At 40.2% G+C, this 27,719-nt stretch overlaps 1 protein-coding gene across 3 annotated transcripts in view; it reads right to left on the bottom strand.

Moving 5' to 3' along the window:
• Positions 1 to 27,719, bottom strand: part of PLXNB2 (plexin B2) — a 252,944-nt gene that overhangs the window by 109,872 nt on the left and 115,353 nt on the right. For all 3 annotated transcript variants that reach the window (XM_054272722.1, XM_054272730.1, XM_054272715.1), the window contains exon 4: positions 4,937 to 5,003. In XM_054272722.1, the coding sequence (XP_054128697.1) occupies positions 4,937 to 4,938 (2 nt within the window). In that variant the 5' untranslated portion in view covers positions 4,939 to 5,003. The remainder of the gene's footprint in view (positions 1 to 4,936; positions 5,004 to 27,719) is intronic.

Raw genomic sequence — 27,719 nt, forward strand, 5'->3', positions numbered from 1 at the left:
CTTTGAGAATTAGACTACTTATTTCAGTAAATTAACTAGGTAGGAACTGTGAAAATGCTGATGCTAGACAGTATTTAGCTTCCTGGGCTATAAATGGATATAATTTTTACTTACCTGACAGGTGTGTCATGAGAATTAGCTAATATTGACACTTTGATCTTTAAAATGCTTTGCCAAGTATTAATTAAAGAAGGAACATTTTGCATTTAAAATACCAAGTATTTTGAAGTTGAATTTGTCTCCATCCCTCTCCTTAAATGGAAAAGAATCTACTGTTTGTTTTTCTACATATTCCCCAGGAGATAATTTCAGAGAAACATGAGAAAGAAGACTGACATGTGGGTCTGTGTTTTAAGGAGGAAGAATGAACACCTCTAAATAAATAGCTATGTTTTGTTGCAAGAATCTTCTTTCCTGTGGGTCTTCTAGCCAAACCTATAGACTTAATCAGGTGTTACTGGATTAGGGAGAAGGGTCACTCATACCCTCCAATAAATCACATTTTTATAACTAACCTGATGTTTTTTACAAGACAAATCTCACAGTGAAGTATGAGAAGTACATAACATGTTTCAGATATTCAAGTATGCAACTACTGGGAAAGTGTGGCCTCATGTCTCTAAAGAGGGAAAGGTGCCAACATATGGGCAAAACTCTATTACAGTTTATCTGCAGCTAGAGATATGAAATATGTACAAAGCTGTGCAATGCTTTTGTTAGATGGGTCACCCTGTAGGCTTCTGCTAGAGAAAAATGGAGAGCCAAGGCTTGCCTGTGGAGCCAGCTCTCTCCCAGCGACTCCATGCTTGATAAGGGCAGGATGAGGGCAGGACTTTCACTATGGGCACTCTCATTGCAAAGATCTAGCAGCAAAGGCATGACATTTGGCCTTTACGTGACCTAGTGAATATAAACTCAGATTAGAGGGAAATAAAAGATTGTATTTGATAGCATGTGAGAAAACAACAACATAAATAAGTGTGCTCTACACATCCTGGAGAGATCATTATGCAGGGCTTTCCTGTGGTTGTTACAGCCTGACCTGGTGTCACAGGCTACTCATGCTGGTAGTGCAGAGATGTAATTTCTCCCGCAGCTGAAGTATTCTCCTTAAAATTAGCCAGGCAACACAGGGAGACCGAGATGGAGGGAAAGAAAAAAGACAGGACGTAGGTACTGGGAGATGCCAGAAAACACATACATGAAGACAAGACAGATGCAGCCCATGTGTAGAGCCCTTGCATGCCCTTTAGGGCTCCAGTGTGACAGGGCAGAAATTCTGTGGGAACATTTTGCAATGTCACATTCTTGCCCACAGCCCAAAGCAGAAAATATGAAACAATTTTTACCTGTTTTGGTGACTTAAATTTTATGGATCTAAAGAAGTGTCTTAGAGGTGATTCTTAGAGCGACTTAAGTCTGATTGATTGTCACGCATAGAATTAAAGTTCCTTATGTGACTCCTTCATGATAGTCTCTATAAATGGGAGACTTCCTCTGTTTCCCTGCCGCATTTCATGCACAGCATAGACATTATTTAATGAACTACTAACTCCTAAATATTTATTTTTCTCCTCATTACCAAGAATGCCTCTATGCTTTATATACCTCATTCAAATGTTGCTGAGAATTATTTGTAGCATTCACAATATAGGAGCCAAGCTCTTAGAAACAATAATTAATTTTACAATAGGCAGCTGGATCCTGAAACTAAGATGGACATTTTTGAGAGCGATGCTGGTTTTGAGAAAATATTTTATAAATCTAGAAGTCTAAAAAGCATTTCTGTAGACTTTCCAGGAGGAACCTGCCTACCAGCTAGCAGAGCTTAGTGACAGCACATGACATGATGGGGTCCTCACCCTCCATAAGGGTGTTTGAATCAGGCTATTTAAGATGCCAGTGCACACATTTTACATAAGGAATACTGCTGAGAACAGTGAAAAAACACTCAGTGCTACATTAAGAACTCGTTCCTGGGATCGCAGATTACAAAATGTGCAGTGAGAACCTAATTTTGGTATCTAATCAGGGCTGAGTGTTCTTCCCCTCATCCTGTGCACTCCCTTGCCTGTGCTCTACTTGATGGTGCCTGCTCCTGATTCCCTAAGGTACACACTCTCCTTCCTTCTCCTTGCAGTCACTGCCTCAAGATCATTTTGATGTATCATCAGCATAATTCAACACAATTGGCTTTTCATCATCTCCACCAGCCCGTTTTATGTTTTTCCTAGCCTTTCCTTATTTTTGAGAGGAACAAAACCCTCACTCTCTCCATTTCTTTTCACCCCTTTGTGAGGTAAAGAAACACAGCAAGCCAACATTTCACTGGGTTTATCCAGCATTCCAGCTTGGTCTTTCATCTATTTGAAAGGTCAGTCCAAATTTTCATTGGATAAGAATGAGGAAGAGCAAGTTTGTTCCACCTTCTGGCTTTACAGGTAACCAAAGCCAACATTCTACCAGTTATTCTGCCAAACCATTACAATGTATTCAAGCTCAAGTTTCAAATTTAATTTTTAATTTTGACTAAACAAAAATTTTTAATAAATATTTCTAGATGTGCTACACTTCAAAATGGATGATTATAAGAGCAGGTGCTGGATTTCACAGGTTCAGGGCTCTACCTCCAGTTTGTTAGTGGCTGCAGGTAAAGCCACTGCTCCTCTTGGTTCCCATGATGTCCTCTGATCCCTCCCTTCAGCTATGCTGTCTTTGTATATGAGAATATCTCCCTAGCTACTTTTGAGATACAAAACTAAAAGTGTATATGAAAAATTATTTTCTGCTCTCCATAAAAACTTGTTGATTTTGCAGTTGTATTACTGCAAAAAGCCCAGCCAATGTGAGGCAAATTAATTTTTGAAAATCACTGATGTTTAGAAGGATAAATTTCTAATATTAATGTCAGATACCTGTAAGAGCCAGATCAAAAATAAGGTTTACATTTAGGAGCTCAGACTACATTTGCACAGAATCAAAATATCAGAAAAATAACATACACTAGAGATGATATTTATTTTTATATGAAGGACAAAAGGCTAGCATCCATCTCTGCAGGATGTGTTTAGTCCTCTGCCAGTTTCAGGACCAGCTAATAATCACATTGCCAATATTATACTCCTCAGCTTCCAGAAATACAGCTCCACTTCATGTCTCTTAGTTGTTTCCACATACATACATGAAATGACATTTTAACTGGGCAGATATCTTTTATAGCTCAACCGACATTCAAATTGTGCTCTCCTGCTATATAGGCCCTTAAAAACTACAAAGAGGAAACCAACAACATTCTGCTTATTTCACAAAAAATGGTAACTAAAGATAACCCTTCCCGAGTTTCCCAGAAGTAACAGCTGAAGATGGAGTGGTGAGAAAAATGTGAAAGCAACTGGCAAAAAACTTCTGCATGTACAAACTTGTCACACACATGGGATAGTTCAGGAAGTGTCACTGGCCTGAACAGGGTCATTTGAAATGTATTTTTAGGATCTTGAGGCAACTAAAGTTGTCTCAGTAAGTTACTCCAAACTGCATTGTTTTGCTTAATACACATTGAAAGATTTTAAAGGACTTTATTTTATATTGTATAAGCCTACATACATTTCAAACTGGGCCAGATATGAGTAATGGAAAGAATCAAGGCACTGCCTGATCTGTAAATCTTCAACTTAGGTACAATGTTGTCAAATCTGACGATCTTTATTTCAAGCAATCTTATATCAGTAGACAACTCTACATAAACCAGACAGCACTTTCCAATGCTATACGCAGCTCCTGCTGCTTTCAGTACTACTGGTCAGCCAGTAATTATTGAAGACAAGTTAGTAAAACCTGAAAGGCTAGAATTGCAACTGTCCCAGCTTGTTAGACGTTTAAGACATAATCATTGTCCTCTTTAACATCTAAGTCATTAATTTTATACTTTATTCAGCATTTGGAAAGGCTTAGTTGCCTGCTTCCAAGCTCATCAGTCAGGCTCTGGGAAAAGGAAGGTGAGATCGTGGGAAAAATGTAATATGAAAAAACCACTGGAACGGATCTGTGGTGGCTGGAAGTTCATGACTATTGCTGCCCTGCACATCAGAGCCACTCAGAGTCTCCTGGGGAATGACTTGCAGAGACACAGCTTTGCCTCATACACAAATACATACATACAAATACACATGTGCAGGCACACTGTTAGGGGGTTCATATTATTATGAAATACAGCTAAGGAAGGCAATTACTTTAAGAAAAATAATGGTGTATTCCCCAGCAAAGTAACAGTTTCAAGAGGTTCTAAAAAATGAACCAAAGCTCTTATTGTTAGAGAACTATTGACTCCAGGTTTGAAAAAGAGACCTCAAGTGAGCAATGATGCACTTAGCCTGGAACTTGCAGCTGCTGTATTTCACTCTAAATTGAATTGCCAATCCATGGTGCAATCTTTTTCTACTATAATCTCACATCTTCAGGGCAAGTATACCAAAAATTACTATATATGGGGTGCATTATTCCAAGTTAGACTGAATTCCTCTGGAAATGGAAAATATGTCTGCGTTACTGAATTTAAAAATCCCTGTGGGTATTATATGGGAGTAGTGGTTTTTTTGGTTTCAAAAACAGTGGTTTTTTTATCTTTTGGTCTCAAAAACAGTGGTTTTTTTATCTTTTTAAGGGCGCTTAGTGACAACTTCATGTCATTTTTCCTGCAAATAGTTCTTAAGCATGCAAGTGACTAACAGCACATGGCCCCATTAAAATAATTTAGGTATATATTAGCCTATAGATCCATATAATAGATATTCTATACCATGCACACACATATGCACAGTGATCAGATCCTGCATTCTCACCCTAATAAAAGTGGCTGCCAATTTATCACGATTTATAGTATCACCAATGTCAATGATTTGCAAACATAATTAATTGACACATGCTCTGAAATACTTACATTCACTTTTCCACTAAGTCTTCTTCACTATAATCAAGTTATTTTCCAGGACAGTTTAATCTTCTTACTAAATAAAAGAAGGCAACAATTAAAAATAGATTCATATGCATTAAGCTATGTTCAATCACATTAAATTTATGAACTTTAAAATATGATTTAAGATCATCTATAGTGTAATATAAACTTGTAATTTGTTTATATGCAGTCAATTTTATTACATTTTAAACACAACTTTATCACACTATAGCTTTCCATCCTGAAGCTAAATGGGGCAATGTTCCCTGTTTCAATAGCTGCTAGGACAGTAAATCAGATGGACAGTTGCTCACAGATGTACAACTAATTACTGAAGAACTGAGAGCTAAACTGATCTATTACCCAAAAGAATGCCTAGCATTACAGATGGGTTATTGTATGACTTGGTACTCCTCTAGCTAGAGCTTGAACATGCTCTGGCCAGTGGCAGTACTCGGCACCTCCACTGACCAAACATTTAAGAATGGAAGAGAAGCAATGTCTGTCTCTTTAGGGAAGGATAAAATACCATCAAATATTTTTTAACATCACTGTATATGCCAAAAAGTGGTAGCAAGGTTTCATGTGGATTGTTCAACATAAATGTGAAGATGACAACTGTCCTCAAATAAATATCCCAAGCAACAGACATAGTGAGTGCTGTATGCTTCTGTTCCTTACACAGAGTTATTTTTTAGTTGCTTTCAGCAAAGCAAGCAAAGCACAATCAAACAGTTTGCAGCACAACCCAACACGTGTACTAACAGACCACCTCATGGCAGTTCCCAGGTAAGAGAGCTCAAACACCTGGCAAAATCCACCACCTTTTCTCCAAAGCCATCTCATCTCAACTGAACATGACTTTTAGACTCACATAACACTGGCTTTCAGGGAAGTAAGACACAAACATCAGCAGGACTTTTGTATTCCCTTCATGTTTCTTGAGGCTGTCCAGTCCTAAACCAAACTTATTTTGCTAATGTTCCATGGAATTTAATTTTCTGTGTTCATACCCTATTTGCAGTTGCTTTGGGAAGATATTCTTTAAGACTATGTACATTCACCTCTTTGCACAGAAAAGCTGTATGAGGGAACAAACCTTACTGGGTACAGAATGAGCATGTATGCTCAGCAAAACTGTGAGATGGGAGAAGAGCTGGGTGAGATATTTAGAGCACAGCTGCATGATACAGCCTAACTGGAGAGTCTAGGATTGGGCTGAGGAAGGTCATAGGAGGGAAGTGTAAAGTAAAGCAGCCAAGCCAAGAGACAGACAAAAAAATGAGACTGTAGGACCAAGATAAAGGGCAGATTTCTTTCTATGTTTTACCAACAACAGGAAAAACAGATCTGGTGCAACTTAAACATGTAAAGGAAAAGAAAATTCAGAAGTTAAAAGGAAGGACAAATGTGAACCATTATCATCCTGTTGATGGCCAAGAAGGAAGGAGGTGGAGGTAGTCAGCAAGGAAACAAGACTTGATCCTGCTGAGAAGTTTGCTTCATATATCCATGTTTTCTCTTTCCTTACGAGCATTTTTGCAAGCACTGCTGAACACTAATTTAGGCACGTCTTGCACAGTTGGTTCCTCATCCAGCCTTGCAGATGCCAGAACTGAGGTACATGGAAATTAGTGTTTGGCTGAGCCTGGAAAAGCAATCAAATGCTATCAACCCTAACTGTTATGGCCAGCCAGCTATACCCCCAATAATAAAGGTATTATTAAAGGTATATCCTTTGCTAAAAATATCAGAAATGTATTTATTGAGAAAACTGGTTCAGCCATAACCCAAGACCTGGCACAGAGTCATCTAACTACTTATGTGGCAGTTCTCACATGGATACACCAGACATTTCAGTCTGTAGTTCAACTGTGCCAGAGAATGATGCTACCAAATTGTATTCAATTTTCTGTGTTATAAAATTGGAAGCCTTTTTCATAAGAGGCTTGGGACACAAGCCAGAAATCTCGCTCACTGTCTCCCTATGTATTCAGACTGAGTCATCAGATTTTCCAGGTTTCTCCACTCAAATGGCACACTGCTTTGGATGGACACAGGTGGTACCATCTGCCACAAGGCTTCTTTGGTTTGTTTGGTTTTGTTTCTTCCTTCTACCTCCTGCTCGTAGCACAGCAGCTCTTTTTCAGTATCTTGCACTGGTTCTGGTTTTTCATGGTATGGATTTGGCCAGTCAAAATGGACTGCTTGAACTAAAGGAGCTTCAATACATATTGTTAGCACAGGTCCTCTAACGGCTGGAGGCACTTGCAAAGTGACCTGAAGCAAAAACTACTTCAGCAATTTAGAGAAATTGTTCTTTAAAGATGACAGAAACCATGAGCACAACAGAGCAAGTGGGTAAGGGATGGTCACATAATCTAATTTCAGTCTAACAAGGCTAATCTTCTGTTTCTTCTCTCTCCATTAGCTTGACAGAAAGAGTCCTGCCATGGATTGCCTTGTGGAATAGGAATTAATCTTCCCTGAACTGCTTTTGGGGAGGACTCCCTCTCCCCTCCATAACCCACAGAAGACAGCAAGAGGTTAGATTACTTTTAGCTGTTATCCTGTCTCAATCTGAACTAGCTTAATTGCTCCCACCTTTTACATGACAAAATTTCTGCCTTTCAAATCACAATACACCTTAGGGGGAAAGGATGAAGACCACCCTGTATGGTCAATGACCCAGCAGAAACAGGACAACCATGAACAACCTCCCCATCCTGCAAACGCCCTCTCCCTCATGAGACAACTGCACCTCTGTGGTCAGGGCCAAGGTCTCAAATGCCATTATTTCAAATAGATGAGAAACTCAGGCTGATTGGTTGTATCCAAGTGCAAAATTTTGCAAGCAGGTAACATGGTGCTCTGGCACTGCAGCTGCCAGGGAGATAATGGCTTCTGAAAGCAGCAAGGAACAAAGTGTGACACTTGTTCTGCAGTGCCTAAAGCTGATGCTACTGTAAGTATGGGTAAGAACATATTGAGGGGGTTTTTTTGTCCTTTTTTTTTTTTAAATGTTTGCTTCTAGAGCTAAAAACAGATCATAAACCACTTTTCTTTGAGGAGGGATCTTGTTTGTTTGTCAAAAAGGGCAAGCACTGGGTCAGGGATGGAAAGCTGTGCTATCCGGTTCCCAGCCACAAACTTAATTCCCCTGAGCCTTCGCCTATATGGAACATATGGAGCAGATACTTTTCATATAGACTTTTACATGCTCATGGAACTTTTATCCAGCTGTTGAGCTAACAAGCACAGTGCCCTTAATAGGATGGAGCACATAGGATAAAACTACATACTGCTTTTTGAGCTTGATTCTGAGAATGGATCTTCACATTTCAGTGAAGACATTACAATACTGAGACCACGTCCACATGGAAACAGAAGAATTTAATATTAAAAACTTTAGGGGAGATCAGATGTCAACCTAATACTCTAAACATTGCAGTGTATTTAGATCTCTAATTAACTCAGAATCACAAAATATCTGGCCAATGCATTATCTTCCCTCACCTCTAGGTCATCTCTATTCTGCCCTCTCCACCTCCTTGACCACAGACACCAGATTTCACTTCTAGCACATGAGCTCTTGAGTTTTATTACTGACTTTCTTTCTCCTCTGCTTGGCTTACTGCTATTCTCTTGGCTGGCTCTAGACAGCACTTTATCAGAATGTAAGGACACTGACTTTTTTTCCTGAAGCCTCCCCCTTTCTTTTGAGAGCAAATGGAGCCAAGGCCAGCCAGCATGACACACCTCCTCCATGCAAGGGATCTATTTGTGCAACCTGGCGCTCTCCCAGCAATGCAAGATGGTCCCCACGCCATGAGCATTACCCAGCACAGGTCACAGACCAGCATTACGCAGCAGAACAACGTTTACTCTTCGTTTTCCAGGAATTCAACATAATCCTGCATAGCCAAGTTTTTAAGTTACCCAGTGTCCTGGTTTCATCCAGGACAGAGTGAATTTTTTGTTTTGCAGTAGCTGTGAGGGGACAGAGCTTGAAGCTGTGTGGGTATGTCTAGGTTGTTATTCTATATCATCCACATAATCACTGGTGGGGGCAGGGAGGGGCATGGAAATAAAGAACTCTTATTCTAGGAAGAAAAGTGTGGCTTTAGGTCATACTAAAGAGTGGCAGGTTGGCCATTTTGAATTTTCTCAGATTGCACCACCTGCACCACCTCAGGCTGGCTAGTGAGCACTTATTTCCATGTAAATCACCCTCTTTTTGTATACTTTTGCTATTAATGTTGCTGCTCTAACTGTTCATTTTCATATCTCATTGCTGTTTCCAATAAATTGTTTCTTATCTCAACATGTAATTTCCCCCTTTTTATGTCTCCATTTCTCAACTCCACCCCTGGTGTGGGAAGGGGAAAGAAAGCAGGGTGAGCAAGTGAGTGGTTGGTTTGGGAAGAGTCTTGGGGATATGGGGGAGCACTTATCTGAGGAATGCTGTTCCATTTATAAACCATGACATCCAGAATTAAAAATTAACCAAAGATCACAAGTTCAGTTTTCCTTTCACTTTCCTACCCCTTTGAAGTCCTAAAACACTATTTCTGTTTCCCTCTGTTCCCCATTCTCATGTAGTCCTCTTTTTCTTTAATCCTTTGGCCTCTGTGGTACAGGGAAGAGAAGAGGCAAAGAAACATATGGGAAAATGAAGCAGACTGCCATCTGTGTTTGTGCTGACCCTAAAAACCAATATAAACACAGACCAGTTAGGCTAGCTCACATTCGCCAGCAGTCTTCAAAGTACTGAAGTAGCCCAATAATTTCAAAATACCTGTAAGGACTTCACTGAACAAGAATTATCAGGAATCCTGTGTTATTCTGGTGTTATGCAGACTTATAGGTAGATCTGTGCTTGCCATGAAATATTCTACAGCTGCTGCTTTGGTTTAAAACAGCCCCAGCAACACCAACCATCCCCTCCTCACAGCACAGTTGTTAACTACTAACTGAAGAACACAAAAATTCACCAAAATTGTTCTACAACCATTACTGTTCAATCAAGGTAAATGGTGCAACATTCAAGAACATTGCTCCAGAGCCTCACACCTCAAAAAAGAAAATCAGAATCTGTTATATTACATTCTCCCTTTCATCTTTGTGTCACTGAAGGCATTCCACAGGCAGTTTTACCTCTGACAGCACGATTTTCAATCAGTCTGCTCTTGCCTGGATTTGAAATAGGACACTACATGAAATTGGATCCTCGTAGCCTCAAACATGCCCAGGCTTGCAGAGGAGGTAAAACAAAAAGAAAAAGAAGGGTTTTTTTTAAACACAGGGTGCTAGTAAAACTGATTTTAAAGTGCCACTTTATTTCTCTTAACTGGAAGTAATATATTACCTCTATAAAGTCTTTTATACTAAGTTCTTGGAATTCTTTATTTACACAATGCCATTGGTGCTCACCTCACCTTAGAAATACACATTTTAATAGTCAACCAAAGTGATACAAAACCACCAAAGTAAATAAGACTACCTTAAAATTGGCTTCACTGCTTTTTCCCATATATCTGCCAAGCTAGGGCCCAGTCCTGCAGTCTCTTTCATCATGTACTCAGTACTCACACAAGAATTTGAAGGTTTACTCATTGAATTACAGAATGCAGCCTGCCTTATTGGAGAAAGGAGCAGGCATGACAGTGTGAGTGTGAAAAAGAAGGGGAAAAATGCAAAGTATAGGAAGGTAAAAAGAAGCAAAGATTCTTAAATGGAGAATAAAGCATGGATAAGAGAGAAAAAGAGACGTAAGAAGACAGCAGCAAATAGTGGTGTGGAAAACAAGAGGAAAGATGTAACAGAATTAAAAGTTTATCCTGAGCACTGTAGAGCTTTATTTTAAATTTTATTTTAAAAGTAAAAATCACCCAAAGTTCACTCCTTTGTCATCCTGAACTGAGATGTCCATTCCTCTGAAGTGGGGTATGAAAGGATGTAAGGACTACTGGTATGATGAGCCAGGCAAGGCTCACCTGAGACCGGCTGGATGGATCAGTGAAGTTTCCAGTGTCTTCTTTTTTAGTGACTGATTTCTCCCATGATAGTCCATTGCACTGCAAATTTCATTCTTTTGTTTGTTTCTAAAAGTGGAAAAAGGAACCACTACAAAGCCTGGTTGGAAGTTTGAGTGAAATTTCATCTTCCCCACTGAGAAATGTATAAAAATCACAACCTTCTCATTAATACAACAGTGGCCTGGCTGTGCCTTTTGCTGAACAGATCAGAAAGCATCGCAGCAATCCAAAGTTATAACAGCAGGAATGTCTCATTTGTCCATCAAATCCAAGGAACAAGGTGAATCTCAGCCTCATTGCAAGCAATATAAGAACACTTTCCTCCTTTAAATCAGGCAGAAGGGCTCTTCTCATCTTCAGCATCTCTCACAGAATCAGCCTGATTCCCTCCACACTCTGCCTGGCTTTCTCTGTGACCTGTCCTGCTAATCTGGAATCCTTCAGAGATGGGAACGGGACCCCCTGCCTTGTTTCCCATCATCTGCACTGATTTATGTCAGCAAGCCAGGCCAGCTGGCTGCCTGCACACCCAGAGAGCCCATACACCATGACACTGCTCACTAAAGAGAAAAACAACAAAAAAACCCCAAACTCCCCTCCTCCCAGCCCAAAAAAGCCCAAAAATCTAGTGTGGCTTTGCCTGCCAGGTTAAACCTTGGTCTCTCCTTGTGAGCCTCATCTACCTGCGGCTGCTGGGCAGGACACTGCCCTGGCTGGGGCTGCTCCTCTGGGGCTGAGCCCTCTTCTGCAAATACTCCAATGCTATTTCAAGGCTGGGGAAGGGGACTGTTACTAGCTCACTAAGAAAGATACATATGTCGACATTTTTTTAAAAAAGAAACCATTCCAAGCAGCGATAGGAGCTGGCTCGGGCAGATACTGTCCTATCTGGCAGAGCAAGTCACAGCAGGTTCTGAAATCGCCGGCTCTGCAAACACTGATTTCCCCCCATCCCCTCCCCGGGACCTTAACTTGCCCTGTGCTCCTGAGCAGAGGATGAAACCATCTGAAAATACTGATAGGGAATAGCTGGGCAAAACCTGCTTTTTAAGTTTTCTTTTTTTTTTTTTTCCTTTTTTTTTGTTTTTGTTTTGGTTTTTTGTTTTGGTTTTTTTTATAATTTGTTTTTGCTGTTTTGGTTTCTTTTCTTAGGTGTGGTTTTTGTTGGTGTCCCCCTCCCCGCAATAAAACTTCTGTCTTTCACGCTTACATGGGGCATGAGCTACAGGAATAAGAGCTTGTTCGGTTCAAGCACTCTTTTTTTTTTTTTTCCACCAGCAGAGCAAACCGCGTTTGGATGCACACGAAGGGAAAGGCAATATTTATAAAGGAAGTTCCCACACTTCCTCTTCAAACAAATCACTTCTGGCTGGTTTTGCAATTACAGACCTACCGTGAAAAGAGGGTGGAGGAATAAAAAAACATTGGGTATACTATTTCCTTTTAAAGTCACTTGCTCCTGAAAATCAAGCTTCCAGAGAGGAAGGAGTTAAGCACTCAGGACAAACTGTCAAGTTTTCAGTAACTAATTTACTCTTCCTGTAGGCCTGGAGGAAATCCACAGCTGCCACAAATATTCCTTGCTCATTTCAATACTACTCGTTGTGAAATGGATTTTAATGGCCAAGCAAAGCCATGCAAACCACAGATGTAATTAAAGCCACTGAAACCGGCTCCACAGAAGGCTGGGCAGCGCCCCGTGCCCCACCTGGGGGCAGGTGCCATGGCACAGGGTGGCAGTGACACCAGGACACCTCATCCCTGGCACAGCACACGGTGCTGCTGCTGACAGGGTGGATCCTGCTCTCTGGAAGGGCAGCAGGGCTCACAGCAAAGCTGCAGCAGGCGATGGACAGGGAGCCAGGGGCTCGCTGCAGCTGGGACTGGCTGTGCCCGTGCTGCCAGGGATCAGTGCCTCTGCAGGGCACTGCTGCATCCAGCTGGGAGCATTTGCTCTCACCCAGTTTTCATCCCATGCCCTGCTCCCTGGGTTACAAAGCTCTGCCACCCCAAACCCATTTGTTTACAGTGCTAAAAACCTCTTCTTCCGTGGCCAAACTGTATTTGACAAGCTAATTTCTCTCCACACAGAGTGGCTTAAAGTCTGCAACACTAGCATAGGAAGTAAAGATTTTTCTGACAATTCTCAATAAATCAGCTTCCTATTTGAATTGACATACCGTAATTTCCTCTGCAGTGAATCTAACTACTAGTTTACCCAAAAGGTTGGTAGTCCCCTGGTATTGAAATCTGTATAAGATCCATACCCAGCAAAGGAAAAAACAAAAGTTTTCCCGAAACTCTTATCCAAAGCGTGGGAGGATGGAAAATAAGATCAGCACACCTTGCTGAAAATAGTTCTTGAGATAAAAGATATGATTGCTCTGGCACTATTCTCCTTCCTCCTTCCCTCCCCTCAGTCACAGCGAGGTGCAAATGCCTTAGGAAACTCCCTGCCCCTACTACACACTTTTCTCATGTTTAATCTTAGGTTAGAACACAATTGGCTTTGGGCTTGGGTAACCTTTCATGCAAAAAAATTCCCACACCTTTCAGTTACTAATTTCATTTGATAACAGCTGCAGAAAACTTGCTCCATATTTGTGAAGTTAAATCACTGCCAAATTCTGTTTTCTGGTGCCAGCTGCTCAGAATAAAGCTAAAAAGCTTTCCAAAACAATTATATTTAAATTATTAATTAACACCACTTGGAATATTATGACTAAAATCAATTAGTTTATGCAAAGGTATCTACAATCCTGAAACATAGTAACAGTGAAAGAGATTCTTTAGCTGGTGAATAATTAATACAGCCTTTCATTTGTTTCACCTCATATGCCAAGTAAGACAAAAGGAAAGTTATCAATGCAAGTGGATCACAAAGGTAACAACATGATCATTACATATTTATAGCCACTAAACTGTTTAAGTGAAAAGTTTGCAGGACCAAAAATGCTTCTGCAATATCAGATCCAGAACAAACTAAAATACAGTTTTGACCATCTGCATGAAACAACAAAGATAAGAGAAGCAGAGCTGCCTCCTCAGCTTGCTTGCTGTAGGTAAGCAGGAAGATCTCTCATCAGCTGTAAGAAGTTAGGTCCTCTGAAATCTCTGTCTTCAGGCTCACAAGATCCATCAAAGGGGCTTCCCACTTCTGGAAGCAAAACGCCATTGTTTGGCCAATTACCTCCACATTTTTTACCATGAAGGCATGTGACTTTATACCCACATACATACTGCTTCCTCTCAGACACCAAAAGAAGCATTTTTCTAGTCTGACATGCTCCAGGTTTCTTGGCAAAGCACAACTCTTTTAAAAAAGTGGGTTTTGGTAAACAGTGTGCAGATTTCCTGGGGATTACCAGAACTACATACCTCTTGTTAAAATATGCTTCCGTGACACGAGGTGATGTAAACGGAAGAACCGCATAAATCATTATTTGCTGCAAAACGAAAAGCTTAGCATGTGTTAATTTACAGCATTCCTTAACTTGATTATGTGGCTAGGAATCAGCAAGCAGTTGCCATTATGCCAGTGGTCTGACACTACCCCACTTTCATCCTATTTAACCATTAAATTTTTACACCATTAAAAAAAAAGTGTAAAATAAAAACATGTTTGTTTTTATTTTCAAAATTACTCAGAGTATCTCTCCAGAGAAATGTTAGAGATTAAAAAAGTACCTCAGTGGGAGAACATTCGTTGCCATTTAAATGTTGAATTACAGCAGAGCACTAAGAAACGATGTAGGTGTTTGATCAAAGAGTTTCCTGTGTGCCCTGTTAACAGCTCCTCTGTGTGAGGCAACAATAGGGATATTTTCACACTGTGCAAACACTACCTTTGCAACATTTCTGCCTCCAAACTGGAGGCTCACCTGCTTCCCTCAATACACACCATACCTTCTCCTTCCTTATTACATTACTCCTGCTGCCCTTTTTTGTGCTTTTCCCCATAGCCTCCTTTATATCCCATCAGCTGGAAACAGAGCCAGCAACATTAGACTTGAAGTTCCTACCTTCTGACATAAGCAGACTCAAAAATCTAGACAAAACAAGCTGTCCCCTTTCTGCATTATCTGTTCACTGATTTCAGAATCTAAAACCCATTTGCTCACGAATGAGAAATTATGTGGCTTCGTTCATGATAAACTTTCTCCAAACAAAGCTTACCCAACTGTGACACAAAGCCTGCCTTGCCTTGTCTGGGACTGTCTTGTACATGGAAAAAAATTCCATGAGGGTCATCTTCACCTGCCTCTTAGGGTACTGGAAATTAAAGATTTTCCATGCTATGAGTGACCTGCTTTCCTTGCAGCACCCCTCCTTACTGGGTCAAAACTTTTACACTCCTCCTAATTCCATGCCTGCAACCAATATGCACTGCCACCAACCCGTTAGCACATACTTTTCATATCTTTCAAACAGATGGTAGTTTGGGGGTGAATTACACTTGGTTTCACAGCTAGCCCAATCCCAGGCACCATGTCATCACCACAGACAAGAGCCCACAGATCTGCTTCATTTGGCTATAAAGGTTTGCTCCATCATTGCATTGATAAAATGTTTAATGGAAAAGACTGTGGTTTAAATATTCCCCAGACCAGGAAGTTTTTAAGAAGCAGCACTATCTCACTCCACTTAAGGGGAAAAATGGTCTTTTGGCTGAGAGATGTCCTCTATTCTGCTGTGTCTGGGTCCCTGTGGCTACAGAGCTGCATGGAGGATATGTGAACTGAAAGTGATGTTAGAAAGGCAATGCCGTGGTCTTTCTGGCATGAAACCTATTTTGTATCCTGTGCTGAAAGAACTCTTGACATATTATGGTCTGGAACATACCTGCATTATGCCTGTGGCCATAAACTGGCCAGTTTTGATTTCTGGGTCTCAGAAATAGCCAAAGAACTAGAAACAAATTGTTTTGACTCTACTTACAGGGTGTTATAGTGAAATGAAATCCTGGGTGAATGTGATGATTTTCCCCTCTCTGTAAAGAAGTTGCAGTTTTTCTCAGTATTTCCTCTATAGAAACACTGTGCTAAGGAACCACTTGCACTGTAGGACCCCAAGCACCCCATGGCAAAGCTGTCTCTAATTGGCACGCCTATCTGCCCACCTCACCCAACAAAAGAAAGCATTAATCCACATCTTCAAGAATTCAATAGTCATTTAAGCAGAAGGTCAGGTACCTAATGGGCTGTCAAGTTCAGGCTGTCTATCCCTCTGTCTTCCTGGCTTCCCAAGCCTTGACTGAAGGTCCTCAAGAGGTGGGTACTTTATTTTCCTGCCAGAGCACTATGAAGGCTAGAGCACAAGTGACTGCTTTGCAAATTTAAGTTGGGATGACATATTCTGGCTTCATTGAAAGAGAGAGGGGGAAAAAAGCAGCCAGGTACAGAGCAAGGCTGATAAGTATACTAAGGATGCTGTTTGTCCTGTATTACTGGCACACTTCAATAGAATGTGAATATTCAGTAGCCTGCATTGTGCTTTTTGACCCAAAACTTATTATGACTGCTGCACTTTTAGAGTACCTCACAGCAAGGATAACTGTGTGTAAACACTGTGTGGCATCGAATGCTATTAAATATTATATAGAATATATATATTTTACTATTGATATATATAATACACACTAATCTTTTAGTACCACTAAAGGTAGAGAGCATGATTCTACACATTTCCCAGGTCTTTTTCAGTGCCGTGAGTTATGAAGTGAGCTTGAAGCCTACAGTCTGGAATGCAGAATCATTGCTACAGCTCCCAGTAATTTCCAGGAATACACAAAGAGGAGGGAGCCCCTTCCAGATTCGCTGGGACACAGCCCACTGCACATACTTGCTTTTGAACAGCCTCGTAAAACCAAAGCATTTTTTTCCAAACAGATCACAGGTCACGTAAGCTTCCCAAGGGATATATTGGTTACAGATGTTTTCATGTAATAAAATATTCCACTCAACTGCAGTATTTCTAACTGATAATGCTTAAACTAAATTACCCTTGTCTAATGGTTATGTCCCCAATGTACTCCTTACCATGGTAAACACTGGCTCATTTGTTACCATTTAGCCACATAAAATAATTTTTTTTTAATATGAGCACGCCACAAAGATAATGTATTTCAAGTTTGCAAGAACTGCTTGAACTTTTCAATAATATATACTTAAAATTCACTATTTTTGCATATTTCCAGAATAAATTATACCTCTACGTTTCAGCATTATCATATAAATTTGCATTTAAAAGTTATCTCATTCTTTAAACATGAGTAAGTCTAATAATTTTCCAATATTTATTCTTGAACTTGGAATATTTAAGAAAAATCACTCAATTGTCTGAATGGTATAATACTAATAATGAAACATTCAATTTGATGTCCTCCTGGCAGAGTTGTTAGCAAAGGTCATTGCGATGGTATGTCTAAAATGATCAAGAAGTTCAAAATAAAAAATTAAAAAAGGAAAAAGCGAGAAGGAGATAATTGTCTCTATTCAAAATACACTTACAATATAGCACTAACAAGGATGGCTATGAAGAAGGAAGAAAAAAAAATTTGAAAAGGAAACTTAAGTAGTCTTTGACCATAACGAGAAGCCTCCCTCAAACAAGAGGAGCTCATGCAGTTGGATGGGACCACATCTCTATGAAAACTACCACCTCATCATTTTTATGTAAAAGATTAAATTCATTAGGCTTGAGATAGCTATTCATCATTGCTCTCCTTTTTGGATCATCAAGATACTTATGCTTGGATTTCCAATACAGACATTAAGAGCAAAGGAACAAAGTGACTCTTGATGTCCTATAACTGTTCTGTGTTGCCACTTCACAGACAAAGACAAGCTAGTCTAATTACATTTCAGTAAGACTGGAAACAGCAGGTGCAGAGTACCCTCCGTGGAGGGAAGCATAAGCCACTTAGCACTACTGGTGTTATATCAAAAATAGAACCTGTCTATTTTTAAGAAAATGTGTGAGTTAGTAAAAATTTGAAGTAGGCTGTCTACACTTGATTAAAGAAAAGGAATTCTTCAAACTTCACAATGCCACAATCCAGTTATTCACTGCTTTAATGCTAATGTTCCTTTCTGAGCTAAATGTATTGTCACCAAGCTTGATAAGCAATTTTTGCAGTTATCCAATTCAAATGCATGCTTGTGCTTGGCAAAGAAAAAAATCACTTTGTATTATTGCAGTGGTCAGAAGCATTCTTCAATGATGTGCTACAGGGGAAAATGTGGGAGCATTTCCCTCCACTTCCCCATTCCAACTGAAAGGATAATTCAATCTGCAGCAAATCACTTGAGAAAAATTTAATTCATATTGATGGAGATGCTTTCTAAACAAAACATAGCTGAACCTGACCTGAATACAGCGTTTGGAAGAGGAGGACTTTGTTTTGGTTCCAAGCAACATGCCAAGAAAACTTTACTCAGCTGACATTTTTGCCTTAGTCCTGCTTATCTGCCTACCACTCTCCTTCTCATCATCATATTTGATTAACTGTGAATTTATCCTGAGACTGATGTAGTAATTAAGATTGCTCCCATGTACAGGAGGCAACAATGGTTCTCTGATAGCTCCAGCATTTGGGAAGGAGGTTATGCAGCACATGAAATGCAAAGAAACAGCCCTGTTCTGTGGCTCAAGATAACATCCAGGATACGAACAAAGCAGTGCTTTGTGACAAGTCATTTGCTTTCTGAATAAAAGTACAATCCAGTTTTTCTAAGCAGATGCTCTCACACAGAGAACAGAAGCCTGATCTGATGATATTTGAATTTTTAAACCGATTTAACAGTTTTTAGGATGGTATGACTAAACAGCAGTAAGAGCAGTGATTTTTGTGCAGCAGTGACTTCAAAACACATGAGTCTTGGAAACTCACGTACTTCTTTCCTCTTCCCTTAAAGAGCCTTTAGCATAGTAATCTGGCCTAATGGGAAAAGGACTAGCTTTCTGGGATCAAAATCACCTGGATGCAGAAGAGGACCTGATCTGAAGCACAGCCCCCAGGAGCTGTGTTCCTATTGAGCAGCAGAATGCTGCCCATTGAGCACTGCCTGTCACAGCACCTTCCACGAGCTCCCCTTTCCCCTTGTTGTTTTTCCTGGCTGCCACAAAAAACCTCAGCTAGTTGGCATTACAGTAACCCTGAGCAGAAAATCTCTATTTGTTTGAAGTGCACAAATAATGTGAGTAGCAGGAAAGAACACAAATAAAACAACCTAGAAGCTCATCTATGGGACGGGATGTGAGGTGAGCAAAGTAAAACTCATGAGAAGTTCTGCAACTCCTGATTTACTTATGAACATAGAGCTTGAAGGGTGAAAAGTTATTATTTTAAATCCATTTTTTGGTATGTTTTGTGATATCTTTCTCTTGCACAGTTGTTAAGGACAGCACCCAGAATGCATAGCTAACATGTCCGATAGCATCATTTGTCTGTTTCTCATCTTCCTCCCTTCCCCAGCCCCTTTACCTATGCAGTCAACACCATATTCAAAAGTACACACTAGCTCCCCTGAACTAAAAATTTTCATTTTCAAATAAATGCCAATTAACTACCCTTTACTTTAAACTATTGTATGCAGGAAAATGCTCCAATTAAAAATGGAATGTCTATTAATTGAAGCCCAAAGATTCTGTTAAGGCAAGTTTCGCAAATCCTAAAAATAGAAATGCATTCATAATTTTTTCCTCACTTTAATTAGGCTTTTTTTTTTTCCCTGGCTTGAATTTAAATATCCCTCTGCAGTATCTTCAACTGCATTGCAGTAGTAGGAACCCTGTACACAACACAAGAGCTACAAGATGAAAGATTACTTGCCTTTTCCATTCTTTCTCTGAAAGAGGAGTGTGAAATGGAGGAATGCATCCCACAGAACAGAAGCGTTGCAGTTAAATAGAAGAAAATTCAGAAAATGAGACTCCAAGAACCAAATGAAAATTGTGGTTGATTTGTGTATAGACAGATACACAGTCCTTGTCTAATCTATAGTCTTAGGTGATGTGGAAGCAAACAGCACTGTGGCGGTCAAGGTGAAGGTGACATAACTGATGGTACAGTAGCCAGACTAAGGGCAGGTCAGTTCAAAGTAAGCTGAAAAATATGCTCTGTGTGGCTCTTTGAATGACATTACTTATAGCAGGCACAGAATGCAAGGTCATGCTTCTTCAAACACAGGTTAAACTTGGAGTGTGGTGAACTAATCTGGAAAGCAGTGACTTGAAGGATGACTTCAGGGCCATGGTGAGCCACAGCTAAAACTCTGGCAGGGATGCAGTGGCTAAGATGATGAATGAGATCTTTCAATAGCTGAGCTAGGGGAAGACACAAAGCAGAAAACATCATTGTTGCACTTCAGAGGAGCATCGCTAGGAGCAGACAAAGTTGAGGTTATCCAGGTCAACTGGGCAGTAAGCAAAACAATGCTAAGCAGCAGTCACAGACCTCTGCCTGCTTTGCCTATGCCAGAGCCAAGCTTCCTCCTGCTACTGCTGGCAGGATTTTTCCATTGAAAAATGGAGCTTTGAGATAAAATTCAGGCGAAAAAAAATGGGGGAGAAGTGTTAGAAATGAATGCAATCAAGTCACTGGAACCTTTCACATTTGCATGAAGTAAATTTGCCATCACCTAAAGTCATTAAAAATGAAAAAAAGAGAAGGATGACTTTTTAAATTGGTATTATCTAGCTCAGGCAGAACTTTCAGGCTAAGTGGTGAATTTGTACAAGAGTACAATAATACTAGAGGAACACTATGTTATAAAACTAGAGGAACACTATGTTATAAAACCTATGAGCATATATTTATTTCTTGAGTGGGCCTATGAAATCCAGGTTTTTTCTTTATTTGCTTTAAATGGATGCACCAGTTTTGCTGAAACCAATCTGAACTTCTAACTTGAGCATTCTGCTGTAGATGTGATACATAGCCAGTTTCTTTCTCTTCAGATACTGTGAAGAAGCAACTCAAATACCCAAGACTGAGTGCAAGTGAATGCAGTAAATCTGAAGGGAAGATGCACCTGTAAACTTTCAGGCAGCTCCTCTAATCCTGCATTCTGAAAGCACTGGCATATTTCCAGGGGCATTTGCAAGCCACCTTGGATTGTTCCAGCATTTGGGATTAGATGGAGGGCAGGGATTTACCACCTAGAGTTCCTTAACCCTGGCCAACCCAGTTATGCCAAGCAGGACAGTATGGGAGGTATCTTACTATTTAAGCACTTTTTGGTCACAAAGCAAATAGTTTCACCAGGACTGTGACAAGAAGAATTGGGCAAAGCAGGACAGCCTAGATATGTCCAGGTTTAATATAGTTAAATTTTATACCTTTGAAATCCACTATAAGAGTACTATACACTTTAGTTTAATAAAGGAATTAACATCCAAGAAGTGATATTGTGCAACGACAGCATTTCCTAGCAATCAGTGAGCTTTAGGAATGATGCAATTGTGTGGTCAGGAGACAGACTTAAAAAAGGCACATTTCCTCCTCCAGTTCAGCTCCTCTGATCAATTGTTTACAAATCCATAATCCTTTTTTCTCTCTACCACCATGAGAGGTATTTACTGTTTTTATGATCTCAGAATGGAAAAATATTAATCTGAAACAGCAGCAACTATTGCTTTTTCTTCTCAAATCTGTGTGGCATTAAGTGCAATTACATAAATAACTGGAATGGCAGAAACAGACAATTACTGGCTTTGTATTGGTATTGGCAAAGATTATACTGTTTTTATCATGTCTCTCAAATAATGGGTATCTTCCAAGTCTACTGTCAAGAATACTGCTTGCTGCTTTAATGCTGATACGAAAATAATACTGTAAAAGTAGTGAGAGGGTCTTTCCCCATACTTTCCCTCAAGAAAGATTACTTAAATAATAGATTTAACCTGCTATTGACCTAAAACCTGGTTGCATAAATGTTTTAAAAATTATTATCCGTCCTGAGTAGATAAAAGTAATCTAACAAAGTCAAGGATAACATAGGAACTCCCTTAATGACAGCTGCATTCTTTGCAGCCTCTATTAGCATATGATTTTTCTACTGGCAAAGCAGATTTAAATGAACTATAAGAACACATGTATGGGATAGCTCTTCCTCTTTGTAAAAGACTGGAAAGAGGCAGATACATATAAAGGAAGAGTGAAAACCTGCAAAGAGCTCTTACAGGAAGAGCTTCAACTACTTTTGCCCCATTTTTTCACTATAAACATTGCTATACCTTCTTTTTAAAACCAGTAATAAAAATTAGAGATACCACAAGAAAGTTAAATATAGAGGTTGTGTCTACCCACACCTGAGCTACCATCATCCCAAAGTCAGTAAGGATGAGTGCATACAGCATTTGCTCCAGTTTGCTGAAGAAATGCTCAGCACCAGCTAAGATAATTAATGAGTATAGCTCATCCAGTGTGCACTGGAGATACAAAGCATTACAGGCACTCCAGTGTGAGCAAAGAGGACAGTGTGCTTATCAAGCTTAGAAAAGGCTATCTCAGGAAGGCAGAGTGCCTCCACCTACTAAGAAGTCCCCTATTTTTAATATCCTGTGCAAGCTGGCATTGTAAGAGACTGCTCCACTTCGTGGGGTGTAATGAGAGGAGTCTCTCAAGCATCTCAACTTTCCTCCCCTGCAATCAAGGCAGTGATGCCAGATGCAAGTTTGGAAGTCTTCAGCATTTTGTCTGACAGCATAAATGTTATGTTTTTTCATGAACAGCAGTCATCTGGTCTGCTGCATGCTTTCACCACCTGCTCATATCAGGCACATAGGAAGGGATGCTTGTGCTTCAGTGACCAAGCTGGCAAGTATCTAAAGCTTCAGCTGCTACAGGATCACCCAAACCTTTGGGTATGTGGTTGTTTTTTATAAACAGATCACAATTCCAGCATTCCCTTTCCTCACTTTAAGGAAACGTCACCTTTTCTACAGACTCAAACAGCAGCCATGTGGTCCACAGCAGCATGCTGGAAATGGTTAAGATGCTGTTAACATTGTCCATGCAACTTCAAAGGGATGCAGCTGCCCCAGGAGGTGTTTCCTGGCCATATACCTGACCATATGCTGCAGCACTAAAGACCACATTTTCCATACATGCAGATCTTTATCCCTTCTACTTCCTTTGGGACAGGTCTGTTTGTTTTTTTCTGAAATCATTACTAAATTAATAATCTCACAGCCACACATATTTCCACTTCCTGAAGTGTTGAAAGAAAAAAAACAAACGAGCTCTTGATATTTCTGTCAATAAAGACAGACTCAGGATCAAAGAAATGAAAATGCTAATTATGGTGCACTCTGTAACACCTCTCTCCCAAGCCAAGTGCTCTGATTAAGTTAACCATCGTGCTAATTATAACACTGTTTAGCACAGCTGGGGCCAAAGAAAAGCCATCTTCTACCAGAGCGTGGTTGCTGGCCTCAGAATGAGATCAAGCATTTGTATAATGTAATAGAAACTTGCCTATGTCCCACCAAAAAATAAATTTTAAATATTTGAAACCATGTTCAGTTTATTTTATCATTAAAAAAATTGTGGACATTAAAAAAAAATGGTGTGGTTTGTTTATTTTTTGACATGAAAAATGCTGGAGTCAGAAGTTTATTGCACAGGAATTGAGTCACTGTCTCCTAAGGGAACACACAGCAAGATTACACATCTTTGCAATTTAAAGGAGAGCCCACTCTTCTGCGTTTTCTAAGTCAATACCATACGGCTGTGAAGCATGCCAGTGATGAGAGAGGAAGGCCAGTGTACTCTATACTTTCATTTAAAGTGGAATGAAGTAGCATGCAATTACTGGCAAAGCCACTTGCCACATTTCAGCAGCACATTTGGATGGAGAACGGGGATGATAGTACCAGTGAAAAATGTCATCAGAGTGTAAGTGAAAGTTAATCCTTCCCACCAATTCCATGGAGGAGAGAAAAATATAATAAATCAATAAATCCCTGCAGCTCACAAAATTGTATCTTCAGTGGATGCTTACAATGCTTGTTCCACACAGCATAATTGGAAGACATTTTTAAATGGTTATATAGTTATAACCGTATCTTTCATTCATCACTTCCCTCCTCGAAGAACTCTTCAGCATTTACTGGCAGCACCTTCCGGTGCACCTGCTTGAAGGATAAGCACTACTTACCACGGAGCTAAAAGGTAAGAAAATTGCCTTAGATTCAGTATCACTCCTCAAAATGGCTGTTTTGTACTTGCTCAGTCTCCCTGAGACTTTGAGTAGCAGCAGATGAGCAGACGGGTTTTCAACATGAATTCAATCATTAACTCTGAATTATACAAGTCATCTAAACACAATGAGGCAACTAATGCTCCTGAGTGGATATGTACTTTCCAAATTCCAGGCATGTTCACAGTACTCCTGTTTCCCTGCACAGATACGGCAATCACTGACACCCTTATTATGGGCCACCTTCCCATTAATTTCTCATGCATTGCATTGGCTCACTTAATTATATACACACACATATATATTTTAATAAATACAGCACTGTTTTATGCAAATTGATAATCTGAGTTCCTTACCGCTTTAGTAGGGTGGTAAAGGCTTAAGTGAGTTTAATCTACTCTCTGGGGAGAGAGGCTAATTATTGCTCTGGTTTGGAAGGTAGAGAGGAGAGGCTCCTCAGAGGGAAAACCCAAGAAATTGGCTGAGATGTTAGAGAAGGTCAAAAACACGGAACAGCACCCTTGACAGGGTGAAGACTGTGGCGTAATGGGGCATTATTAAACCTCTTGGGCAGGAGGCAGTGCTATTTCAGGGGTTTGTGGACACTCTTAGAGGATTCATGATGAATTTCAGTCTGTCACACACATTAAAGAAATACAGCAATACAGTGAAAATTAGGGCATTTTAATCTTCTTCTTTTTCACTGACATCCTTGGATTCATGACCCTGTGATTGAGTACCACCCCATCTTCCTCCTGCCCTCCTGGGAGTCACAGATCCTTCTAGATGTGACTCTTTCACCCAGCACCCTGCTCTGCATTCCCTTGTATGAGTGAGGGAGATGGGAAAGGCAGAAAAAAACAGGGAAGGAAAAGAAATCTTTCATTATCTCCCAGTCCCTCCCTCTCTCAGCTGCTAATCAGCAATGGCCAAGCCCTGTACAAAGTATTACAGGGTGTAAGCACAGACTACAACTGGCTGGTGAAGAGTAATGTACAAGACTGGTTATTTGGCACTTGGGATACTGCTCACTGCTGCACAGCTAGGGTGACAGTGGTACTTTATTTTGTATCTATCTTCCAATGCTTAGGTAAGCTCAAACATTAATTCTTACTTACAGTCTGCATTTTACAGCAAATTAATTTCTACTCTATGCATGCATACATCTAAGACAGGTGGAGATTATGCTGTAGATACTCACACACCATGGTGATGTGCATAATAGGAAAAAATAGTGGAATAATAGAGGAAGCAGAAGACTAAATTGCATACTATAAAATATTAAGACAGATAGTTTCCTGGGAGGGCTTTGTATGGGTGTTTGCATTGCCTGCACCCGAAATGCTCAGGAATTACAGATCACATTCTGCCATTGCTTCTCCTATAACCCATTCCAAAGCACTAAGAAGCTGCCAAAAGAAAATGCCAAGCAAAGAAAACTGATCTGCTTAGGTTCTTTTTGCTGAGTTTTATTACAACAGTGCTTTTGATTGAGAAAAAAAGATTGCTGTAAAAATCAACACTATTATATACTATTTAGTTATCTCTTCATAATAAAGTAATCAGAGGAACTATTAAAGCATGGTCACCATAATATTTGGATTTGGCTGAGACTTAGAATATTAGTTACACAAACTTTAACTCTTGAAATAATGATCAGCTAATGATACGTGCTTCACTTGGGAGTCAAACACTTAAAGTAAAAGCTGCTGTCTGACAAATTGAAAGTAATTTCACACTGAAGTAAATTAAATGAATTTCCCAGATGTTGCTATAGGAAGAGACTCGAGGAGGTGAAATGAAAGTCACAGCAGATGCATTCAGACACTTACCATAAAGCTCCCAAGAAGGAAATATTTTAAAATGAAACTGTGGAAAAAGGAGAAATAAGAGGCAGGAAGTTTACAATCCCACCTACAATCTTCATCAGAGCAACTTGTGGCTCTGTCATTTCACAGGGAGTGGTCCACATTTGTATGGGAAACCCTAGGCAAACACTAGAGTGAAATCTGTCCTGTTCAAAGGGTATTGGGTAGTCAGAACAGGCTGCCCCTCCCTTCTGAGTAAGGAGAAAGAAGATAAAAACCAAGGCCTATCTTTAATTCTATTTTGTTTTCAGTACCTTGCTGCGGCAAATCTCAAAGTCCACCTAGGATTTGGAAATCCCAACTTCTCCCTTTAAAATAGGTTTTCCAGTACAGAGAAATATAATAATTGACTTGGGCAAATGTCAAAAGCTAGCAGCATCCTTGCATGGAAACCCTCTGGAATACCTTTCCTTCCTTTCTTAGCCAATTACTACCACTCCACTTGAATTACATCTTCTTCTACCATATCCCAAATTGAGTAAGGAGCCCATAGGTCTAGGAGGACAAGGAGGAAAGGAATTTTACAGTTTGGGGGGATTGTATAACCAGATCCCAGAGAAGCCTATATGCTCACCTCTCCTTGCTGTCAGTAGCAGAGACCCATGCTCTGGGTGCACAGACGCAGCACTGCCCACACGCCAGCCATGAGTGCTCTTCCTCCCTGTGGGATCTCAGCCTCTCAGAACTGGGGTGCAGGGTGAACGAGACCACCCCTGGGGGGCTCGGGAGTCCTGGAATGTTGCCAGAAATGTCTGGTGGCTGGACTTTGATCCCACAGGGGAGATGACATCAGTATGAGGACAGGAGGATTTCACTGGGGTGAATGGTGAAGGGATAAGTTAATTGGAGTGTGAGATACAGGGTTTAAGATTTCTGTACAGGGGGGTCTAGAGAAGTAAGATGGAGGAATTGGGGCGTGCCCTTCTCCTTCTTCTTCTTCCTCTTGGCCTCCATCTTCTGTGGTGATGTTGGCACTTTGAGATTGGACCTTACTAAAAGTGCACTGGTTAATAAGGGTAGAGGGTATTGGAGAAAAATGATAAATATTGTATACGTAACTCCGAGTATAAAGATAAGTGACCGCCCCGGGGGGCTCAGAGTGTGCCCATGGCTGACTGCTGAGCAGAACTCTGTCAGGCCAAGAGAAAATCTTTTAGATAAGCATTTAATAAACACCGAGACCGAGAAAAGATCTGAAGTCCCTTCTCGTCCTTTGGAGCGTGGGCTGCCCAAGGCCATCTCGGGCCTTCCCGGACCATCTAAACAGCCGAAAATCCGACACCTCCCCTGCAATCCTATTTTTCAAATTCTCTGCACATTTATGTCTCAGCAGTCTCCTCATCCAGCCCTTCCTCTGGATTCCTAGCAGTGCTTGGGTCACTATTCCCTCCCAGTGATGGCTATGTGGAAGAAAGAATTCTCTCTCCATATTTGACTCCAGTACCCCACACAGATCAGGGTTTGTAATATGGGTTTGCAAGGCTTGTTCATATTGAAATTACTGGCTATGCTCACCTGTTTCATTAATATAATATTTTCTTTAGCATTTTTTAAAATTTTTGCATGTTCCGCTAAATTATCATCCAATAAATTAGAAAAAAAAAATTATTGAGAGTGGTGATTATGTCAAGCTTATCTTCTCAGAATTATAGGTTTT

Source organism: Melozone crissalis, unplaced genomic scaffold, assembly GCF_028551555.1.
Source record: "Melozone crissalis strain CALT ecotype California unplaced genomic scaffold, PUWL_Pcris_2 ptg000004l_1, whole genome shotgun sequence".
Classification (NCBI taxonomy): domain Eukaryota; kingdom Metazoa; phylum Chordata; class Aves; order Passeriformes; family Passerellidae; genus Melozone; species Melozone crissalis.